This window comes from Anopheles nili, chromosome 2 (genome assembly GCF_943737925.1).
Source record: "Anopheles nili chromosome 2, idAnoNiliSN_F5_01, whole genome shotgun sequence".
Classification (NCBI taxonomy): Eukaryota; Metazoa; Arthropoda; class Insecta; order Diptera; family Culicidae; genus Anopheles; species Anopheles nili.
The window spans coordinates 68015829-68024011 of record NC_071291.1 but is presented as its reverse complement, the minus strand read 5'-3'; the positions used below and the strand labels follow the sequence as shown (position 1 = coordinate 68024011).

General features: G+C 52.2%; 1 protein-coding gene across 1 annotated transcript; it reads right to left on the bottom strand.

The window, feature by feature from the left end:
* Positions 1-1131: 1131 nt before the first annotated feature.
* LOC128731598 (uncharacterized) lies at positions 1132-7726 on the bottom strand. The gene is made up of 9 exons (XM_053824728.1): positions 6489-7726; positions 3705-6294; positions 3091-3629; positions 2787-3025; positions 2506-2711; positions 2264-2421; positions 2029-2173; positions 1769-1951; positions 1132-1683 (listed from the first exon to the last, which is right to left on the bottom strand). The coding sequence occupies exons 1-9, from the start codon at positions 7724-7726 to the stop codon at positions 1402-1404; spliced, it is 5580 nt and encodes a 1859-aa protein (XP_053680703.1). The 3' UTR covers positions 1132-1401.
* Positions 7727-8183: the final 457 nt, after the last annotated feature.

The following is an 8183-nucleotide window of genomic DNA, read 5'->3' as shown; positions in this document are numbered from 1 at the left end:
AAACTAACAAGCTCATTCACTTCAACGCGCTTCTCAACATGTACTGACCGGATGTAATTTGACATCGCACACTAGACATCTTTATTGAAAACTGTCATTTCAATCGCTTTGTTGCCTGTCAAATGATTGGCAGACAATATCTATCCTTTTTTCCTTTTTTCATCCTTCGGAGACGTGGACAGACCATGCCTGAAATCAATCGTCAAAATCTAGTTGCTTTTCAAAATTTAGGTTTCTTTACATGAACAAAATTATCGATATTAATATGAAATGACGATTGTGGACGCGATACGTCCTCTTTTACACTTAACAAGGAATGAAATTCATTTCTAGATCCTAACCGAGTCAGCCCGGGATAAGGCTATCTGCGGCTGTTGGAAGAAATGCCTTTCAGCTCACAAAAAATTATTCAAATTTAAATACGGCCAGGCTGTTCTTAAATAAATAACAATTTCTAGATCCTGAACAAAGCACTGTTGGGTGGCCCATTTCTTCTACAATGTGGGCATCTGCAACGCTCACATTTGGTGCATACATATTGCTGCAAGGCAGCTAAATTTGTAGGTAAAATTTTATGTTGTGCCGTTAAAAATTTTAGTGATGGAAATGCACTTAAAGTCTTCCAATTGATCAAATCATCAGATGCTTCCAGTCGTCGATACCAGCCGATGATTATATTACAGATTCATAGTTCTCTATGTTACTCCGCATTTTAATGTTTGGTGCTGCCATATGCCATATCACGTTAACGTATTTTTTTTACCTAACTGTAACGAATTATGCAAATTATTATTGAATAAGGAAGTTTACAAAATGTTCTTTTATTATATTTACTTAACTCATCTTACAGAAATATATACATAATGATTAAATATATATTATTTCAGTAAAGGTGTTGGAGATGTCTAAAACATATTGATTAAAATAAAACCACGAATGATAGCTATTCAGGTAAAGAATACACGCACTGCAAATTCGGAAATTGTTGTACGAATCGGTCAATATAATAACGTGTGAACCGTTTCTTACACGACGTGATTGGAGGTATTTAATTTTACATATATTTTTATTTATCGTAAAATACGTATAACTATTGCTTTGTCATCTGCAGTTTCAGCTTCCGATGGAGTGTTGCACTCTTTGTATGAAGAGTGATAGCTAATTATAATAAAGCAATAATGTACACTTTATGCTTCGATTACAGGTATCGGCGGTCCGGAACAAACACACCGGTTGGCACGATACGTATCGTGCCGCATGGACCAGTTCCATTAGAAATAGAACTCCAGGGTACAGAGGAGCAGCATATTACAATCAGTGCATCGATAGGTTCATTGTGTTGAATGAACCGGTAATTGTGATGAGTGGGTAAGATAAAAAAGATGCCCCCGAGTATCAGCATTACTTAGACTTTCCGTTTCCCGACAGCCTGTTGGCCGGTGTTGCATTGGGTGTGGTCGCGCCGTTCGTAGACGCGTTTCCGGTGCTCGAATTAGACGTGCTGATACGGCGAGCCTTGATGCGGGCTTGCAGCGTGGTCAGCAGTCCGGTTAGTACGTCATGGTTGGGAATTTTCTTCGCGAACAGTAACCGCTTTACTGAATCATCGTAGGTCAGCAGAGCGACCATGTTCTGCAGCAAAAAGCCCTGGCAATACTCCATGAGTTTTTGGGCGTTGTAGACCTGTAACCGGGGTATATAAGAGCATTAAATTGGTTCATTTTGGAGCTTACCATAGGCTTAAAACATAGCAGAAGTAATATGTCACCTTCGCATGTATGTACATGGCGACTACGTTGTCAATGTCAATCATATCGGCACAACGGGCCTCCGTGTAGCGCAGGAGACCCTCCAGCTGGAAGAAACTGGCCGCTGCCATCAGCTCCAGAACATCGGCAGCTACCACATCCAGAGCGTTGCATCCACCACTGTACAGGAACTGCATCACCAGCTGCAACGAACCAATTGTAGAGGGAAAAAGCTCGATTAATATTCCGTTTTGCACCGCTCAGCGCCCGACGCAAATACCTCGAATATATGATATCGAATATCGTTGATCTGCACGGTCGGTGTGCCGGTGCCTTCGTTCAGCTTCGAGCTCAACATGCTCTGCAGACGCGGAGATGCGGTGACGAGAACGATTTTGTGTCCGTAAAAGATGCGATTTTCCACTCTGCAAAGGGGAGGGGGGGGGGGGATGATATCAATAGAAAACCCATTAGCTAAGCATTTTGCGAGTTGCACGGCTGTGCATTCCACTCACCTGAATGTGACGTCGCTCAGCTCTGGGTTATTGACGAACTTAGGATCAATGCGTGATCCGTTCGAGGGCTGCAAGACCGGCTCCTTGATCGGCTTGATCGGTTCCCACCCGAAGCAGGTGCTGAAGATGTCAGCCAACAGCAGCGTGGTACCTTCCTTCTAGAGTTTGGAAGAGCAAACGAAACGAAACCGTTAAATACCTCCCAGTGAATGATAGCCCCTTTGAACGGTGAGGCTGCGTACCTTGCTGTAGCGGAAAATATTGAACAGCAACGGTAAGCATTCGGTCACAAACTGCTGGCTGTAGTCGTCTGGGCACACCTGCAAAAAGTCCTGCAGCAGTTGATCGATAACGGCGTCAAGGCGCAGCTCGTGCGCTGCCGCCAGGGCGTGCATCCAGCAGTGCAATGTCCACGGCACACCCAGGGCACGCAGCTCGATGGTGATATCTGAAAGTGAGTCGAGGATCACGTGTTAAGGATTCGGTTTCGATACTGCAGGCATGATCAGCTGCCCATACATACCTAGGTGGTTGTTTTCAGCACTATGGTACATGGCCTCTTGAAGACTTTTGATTTGGGTTTTGTTCAGCGTTGGTGGAGCTTCCGGTTGGCGCTCAAGCTGGGTGCGCGTGTTTCCACCATCTCCTTCGGCGAGCATCTCCTCCAGCGACAGCACTTCTCGGCTTCCCGGTGCCAGTGGGTGTGACAGCAGCTTCCTCAGCGTCACCCGTTGTCCGTGAGCGGCCGCCACCGAGATTGCACTGTGAATTGGAAAACCAGCGATGTTAATGGATTCCCTCATACACGTGTTGTAGCAATGTCATACCTATAGCAACCCCGCTGAGCAGTGCCTGAGAAGCACAGCAGGTCCTTCTGCTGCGTGGAAAGGAACGCGTGCGCTCCGTGAGCAAGTAAAAGCGCCACTACCTCCACGATACCCGAACCGCTGGCCACCTGCAGTGGCGTGAGAGTACACTTATCCTCACTGAGCCGAGCACCACCTTCCACGTGGGCACCACGCTCAAGCAGAATACGTAACGCCTGGTAGTTGCCTTTGCAGGCCGCGAATGTGACCGCGGTCCAGTGCTGCGTTTCCGGGTGGATAGCCGGACAATTGGGGTGACCGGAAGAGGGCACCTCGACGTTCGGATCGGCTCCGGCATCTAGCAGTGTCTGGAGGGCCGTCTCGTCGTTGCGTACAGCTGCTATCATGAGCGCTGTTAGACCCTGGTGGTTAAGCGTGTCGTAGCGTGTCGTCGGTGGTACGAGTGAAAGCGCCTGAATCAACAACTCCGGTCGGCCCGTTAGCATCAGCCGGAAGGCCAAAGCGTACGTTGCACGTCGACCACACTCGCTGGAGTCCTCCTGGGGAAGAAAAAAGAGAAACCTCTTTCAGTGAACGAAGGTCCTGTGAGGAATCCTGTGAGGCTTGATACTTACGATGCTACCGGTGGTGGATATGGACGAGTTAGAGGTGAGTGATCCGTGCAGTGGTTGTGTCTGACCGGAGTGATTTGATGAGCTGATACTTTGCGCCCCGGTCAACCCTGGGGTCCGTTTGGAGGGCAATTCCTCCTCGGAAGCGATTAATCGTGGTGGACAGTCAACACCAGGCAACAGCAACCGGGCTGCCTGCATGATATCGTCCTTGTCGATGAGCAACGCGTGTCGGTACTCGGCGTGAGCCGATGAAACACGTAGCCACTCTACCAACGGTGGAAGGACGACATATGCGCGCTCGTAACAAAGCTCCTGGATGTTGCTGGCCGTACCATTCGTCGCAGCACCGACGTCGTTATGTTCGAGCTGCGAGCAACGCATGAAGTAGAACAGCACGCGGAAGGCTGTCTGGGAGATTGGCACGTGTTGGCTGCGTTGTTGCGCGCGCCCAACAAGGTCCTTTAGCTCACCCAAACTACCGACGCACGTGGTCAGCAGGCAAGGTTCGAGAGCGCCTGAACCAGCTCCAGCAGAGTTGATCGACGATTGACTGGCCCATCGTGGCATCGTGAGTGCACCAGATGCAACTCGGCCAGCGTTTAAGTGTGCGTACGGTTGCAACAACCCCCACAAGTCACCAGAACCAGCGATCGCATGCTCAAGCCCAGTTGCAGTCAAAGCCGCACCCGGATCAGTCGGCAAACACTGGAGGAAGATCTCCTCGAGTAGGTTTTCGAGACCCGCGCACAAATACACCGCAGCGTACTCGTGAACGAACCGTCCCAACCGTGCATCAGCCATCCAGCGATGGAAACGTCCCACCGGAAGCTGTAGCCCGGCTCGGGCCGATTTACTCTGCTTAAGCGCGCTGTCCCCCGGCACAGCAAACATGGCGGCTGCTCGAAGGCACGCTTTAATGCACGAATCGGACAGTGCCGGAGAAAGGACGATCTTAAACGCGCCGGCTACCTCGTGTTTTGAGCACAACCCCAGTCCACCTGAAAGTCGCTGAACTTCGCGAGCTACTCGCACCAAAGCACGCTGCAAAAGGTACCCCAACCGTGGTACAGCTTCCACCGAAACACGCTCTGCGTACTCACGGCAGCGTCCAGTGCGTATCACTCGCAACACGCAGTGCTGGCTCCAAGGAGGATGTTGCAGCTCAACCAGCCTATTATGCGAATCCACCCACACGAACTCATCTGCGCTCGTCACGTTGGTGTTGACCGTTTCAAGCGAACTGTACCGACCGAGCCGACGTACCGGTTCTGAGCTTTCCGAGCCGGCGCTTAAGCTGCTGTACGTCGAAGTGGACGTGTGTGAGCGCATCGTAAGCTGCTGAATCGCCATCTTGATGTCCTCGAGTCCACCACCACCCCACGGGATCTTAGCAGGTGTTGCACGATGACGCGATCGTGAGTGGTTTGAGCTGGCTCGTGAACGTGCGCTACGATTCGTGACACCAGCCGCTAGACGATCCTCTGGCAAAGGACCTAATGGTCCACCGGCTCGTGTTCCTCCACCGGGTGAACTACTTCCGTGGCCCGTGTCTGACATGCTGGCGTGTCCTGATGATCGGTTCTCATCGGACGAGCTGTGGCATTCGTTGACGCGTTGTAACCCTCGGAAATCGTGCGTACCGGTGTGATGGTGCGTACGTGTGATCCCCAGTGGTGCTCCTTTTTGAGGAGGACTCGCTAGATGTGCGCCTGGTTGTGTGGGACCACTGGTTACCGCTGCGTGGGTGTATGTTGCCGGTACCGCGTGGTGATTCTGTGAGAAGTGTTGCTTCAGGTGGCTCACGTTGCTGCCCGTGCTGCTTGAGTTGGGCTGCTCGTTGATCGTGGTAACGCTGTTGATCACGTTTCCGTTGACACTGCGCTTGTCGTTAGAAGTTCCACCGGCGCCAGGAGAACCAGCAAGTGCTTTCTCGAGTCCTGCACTCACCATTGCCGGTTGGGCTTTTACTGGGGAGCTTTGCACGGTTAGCTTCGTTGGTCCTGCAACGGAACGGTGTGGGCCTGATTGTTGCTGATGGTGTTGCTGCTGCTGTTGTTGCTGGTGTTGTTGCTGCTGTTGCTGGGAATGGTGTTGATGATGCACTGCACCGTTCGGATGCTGTTGAGCGTGATGTCCACCGTTAGCCGGTTGCCCGTGGGATTGGTGAAACTTTCGTCCATTTTCACTCGGTTGTGATCCGTTAGGAGGTTCTCCATTCGGTTGGCCTCCATTTCCACCAGGTTGGCTCACCGGAGACAGACTGTAATTCCGCATGTCCGCACCATTCCCGTTGGCGGGTCGCAGTGCGATCTCCTTCGAAACCCGTGGTGCCGGTGTTGCGATCGCTGGACTCTGAATACGAGCTCCCGGTGATGCGACCGGATTCGAGGACGCTATGTAGTGGTTTCCGGGTGAGAGCCCATTTGGGCTGGTTGGGTAGTTGGCGCTTCCGGTGGCGCCACCTGCACCACTGACACCGCTCGAACCGGCCAGTGTGGGGTTGTTGGCGAGACCGATGCTGCTCTGGTTGCTGGGAGTGTTTGGGGTCGAGCTAACCTGCCCACTGCCCGCGACGGTCGTCCCGGAAGGTCTGTGGAAATCAGGAGGAAAAAAAACCGAAAGTTAGTTTGGAACGTCAGGAACGTGGGAGATTCGTGATGCCATGTCCATTGAATGATCGAATCCTGCAACCTAAGCCTGTTAATGTTAATAAATGCTATGTTGTAGGACTTGTGTGTGACGTTAGAGTCCTGAACCATGGTCTATAGACGATGGACACTGTACCGGGCTCTCCAGTTCTGCACGAAGCTCCAATCGAACGGATCCCCAACGTCGTCATCATCGTAACCATACTCGTTGGCCCCATCCGGTCCCGGGTCCTCAAACACAGCCTGCACAATGTCCGACGCCACCCGAAAGCTTTCCTCGATCTTGATGTTGATGACACCGTTGATGACGCTCTCGACGAATGACGGCAGTGACGTGTCCGTTGCACCATCAGTAGCCACCGTTTTATCGACCCGCCGGATCTCGACCACCTGCGTGTGATTCCGCTTAGGCTTTGGATCTTCACTGGTGGCCAACATCGCCGTTGAACCATCACCGGCAACCGGAACGGGCACTCCTCCATCAACAACCCCACGGTTCTTCTCCTCCAGCACCGATTTCAGCTGCAGCATAAACTCCTTGCCCGGTTTCGCACCCACTTGGTCGGGTTTTTTCTCCAAAGCCTCCCGCACGGTTGGTCGACTGATGGCGACTCCACAGCTGCTACTTCCGGCACTGCTGCTGCTGCCACCTTCCGCGCGTTGTTGCTGCATTTCCGCCGTTTCCTCGCACAGTCGCTGCGCGTGAAACACGTTCAGTTCCGTGACCTTGGGTGGGGGTGGTGTACCCGAGGGTGGCGGTGGAGCCGGACGCGTCTTATCGCTTTTCCGGTGCGCGATCGAGTCACCGAAGTAGATGATCACTTTGTGATCTTTCTGCTTCTCGATTTTGTTCTTCACCGGTGCTCCACCGGCGGTCACGGGTGGTGGTGGTGATGGGGGCAGATAGCTGTAGTAGTCGTCCTCCTCCGTGAGGTTGTTCGTGCTCTTGATCATCTTGGAACTTGGACCACCACCGGGATGGTACCGTGATCTGCCAGCTCCATTGCCCGCGTTCGGTATCTCGTTGTAACTTTGCGCTTTCTTCATACGATTGCTCTGCAGTTGTTGACAGTGACGGCCATCTCGTTGACCTTGATGTTGTTGCTGGAGCAGCTGTTGTTGGGCATATCCTGCACCAGGATCATGCTGTTCTTCCCCCGCTGGAGCACGCTGATACTCGCTGGAGGTTCGCCGGCGCAAGATGAAGTTATCGTTGCGCGTCAGCTTAGCGTTCTTGCAGTACTTCGATTGCGATTGCTGCTGACTTCCGGGATCGGCGTGCGATCGATCGGTCGGTTTAGTCGGTTTCACCTTCAGCTTGTACCCACGCAACTCCCGGCACAAGCTGCAGGTGCAATCGTCCGTACAAATCATCACGACACGGTGTTTGACAGCACGCGAAGGAACGACGTCCTTCTCTTAAACGTCGCCGTTTTCCCAGCTTCACCGAGGGCGTCCGTGCTTCAAGGTGCGCTACAGATCACCAGTAGGCAGCATTCTACAACGTCAGCGGCCCGCGAATTGCATGAGTGGCCACGCCACGTTATGATTTGCTGGCGTTGTTTATGAGACCTGCTGTGGCGATCTACTGCAGTAGCGGAAGGAGCGTGTGGTTGGGGATAAAAAGGAAAAACAACAGAAACCATCGTTAATGAACGGGAGCCTGGGCGATGGTGGGTCAGGAGGCACCACAGGGCTACCGTGTATGTAAGTCATACACACCAAGCACGAAACAATACGCTCGGACGAAACGCTCTACCGAGGGTGGCCAACCCTTTTGGTTGGGGGTTGAAAAATGGACCCACGGCAGAGACATGTCGTAATCGCATCC

Bases quoted from the DNA above. Each gene is read 5' to 3' on its own strand.
- LOC128731598 (XM_053824728.1), bottom strand. From the start codon at position 7,726: ATGATTTGTACGGACGATTGCACCTGCAGCTTGTGCCGGGAGTTGCGT. The intron at 2,712-2,786 runs GTATGTATGGGC...ACTCACTTTCAG, and splicing joins TGCTGAAAACAACCACCTAG to ATATCACCATCGAGCTGCGT. The intron at 1,952-2,028 runs GTATTTGCGTCG...GGTTCGTTGCAG, and splicing joins TTCGATATCATATATTCGAG to CTGGTGATGCAGTTCCTGTA.